This window comes from Apis dorsata, unplaced genomic scaffold (assembly GCF_000469605.1).
Source record: "Apis dorsata unplaced genomic scaffold, Apis dorsata 1.3 scaffold_98, whole genome shotgun sequence".
Lineage (NCBI taxonomy): Eukaryota > Metazoa > Arthropoda > Insecta > Hymenoptera > Apidae > Apis > Apis dorsata.
The window spans coordinates 708,284-709,589 of record NW_006263396.1 but is presented as its reverse complement, the minus strand read 5'-3'; the positions used below and the strand labels follow the sequence as shown (position 1 = coordinate 709,589).

General features: G+C 20.0%; 1 protein-coding gene across 1 annotated transcript in view; it reads right to left on the bottom strand.

Moving 5' to 3' along the window:
- Positions 1-1,306, bottom strand: part of LOC102679612 (dynamin) — a 13,126-nt gene that overhangs the window by 7,389 nt on the left and 4,431 nt on the right. Inside the window, exon 9 of the mRNA XM_006612033.2 lies at positions 1,181-1,306. This exon is cut by the window's right edge and continues 20 nt beyond it. Within this exon, the coding sequence (XP_006612096.1) occupies positions 1,181-1,306 (126 nt within the window). The remainder of the gene's footprint in view (positions 1-1,180) is intronic.

Genomic DNA, 1,306 nt, shown 5'->3' with positions numbered 1-1,306 from the left:
GAGAGAGAGAGAGAGAGAGAGAGAGAATGAAAAGAAAAGAAAAAGAAAGAAAAAGATATAAGTGAAATATAATTTAATGTGACAAAAAATATGACAAAATACATCATACATATAAATGTATGAAATAGAAAAAATAGCAAAAATTTTTATTATTTATTAATGATACTAAAAATGTGTGTCTTAGCTTTAAAGAACAAAATAAACTAAGAATATTTGCTACTTTGAAGCTTGCAATGTGAATTGATTTTAGCAAGACATGCACTGATAATAAAATATACCGTATAAATCTGATTATACAAGTTATGTAACTAATAACTATAACTATAACTAATAGTATTATTAAATGTTATATTAAATATAAATTTTTTTTAAAAATATAAATTATTATTTATATTTAAATTAAATTATTATTCTGAATTATAATACTTCAGAAAAATACGGTATAAAAAATATTATATATTGATATAATGTTAAATATATATCAATATATATAATTTTTAATTTGCATAAAAAAATTTTGCAAGCAAACTAATATAACTAGTATATATAGTTGATGAATTTGTTTAATCATTTTTTTATTTTATAAAAAGCTTAAATTAATCATAACGGAACTAATGAGACTTTTTGAAAATATAGTGTTTGTATTAGTAAAGCACACTGTCGTTATGAGAACTATACTATGTGTTGAATTTACATTAGTCATGCAATATAAAATTCATTACTGCAATTTAGAAAAATCCTTTAAAAAATTCAGTATAATTAGAAATAAAACATTTCATTATAATATTTGTTATTAAAGAAATATTAAAAAAATATTATATCTTTAATAGCAAGAATCATAATTATATTATATTTCTAATTACCAACATTATATAAATGTAAGATAAAATCATTTTATTATTTCATGTTATAGTATATATTAAGTTTATTATATAAACAATAATTCCATGTTAATAAAAATATTATTTATTATATTTATGAAATATTTTAGATTTATTATATGTGAAATAATAAACTTTATAGATATGAACATAGTAAAATTTATAGCTGCAGTCATGAATAAGAGCAACATATAGCGCTAAAATGTGCGATTGTTAAAAATAAAACTCTTCTATTATATTATTTGTTTTGATTTTGCTGAGTAGCTACAAAAATGTATAACAAAATGTAGGTAACTTACTTGGCAAAACCAATAAAATCTTCATGATTCGTGTTCATATATGCTAGTTCACAGTCAACCAAAAGTATCAATTGTTCCTTACACAATTGTTCTCGTTGTCTAATATGAGTAGTTATAATACGTTCC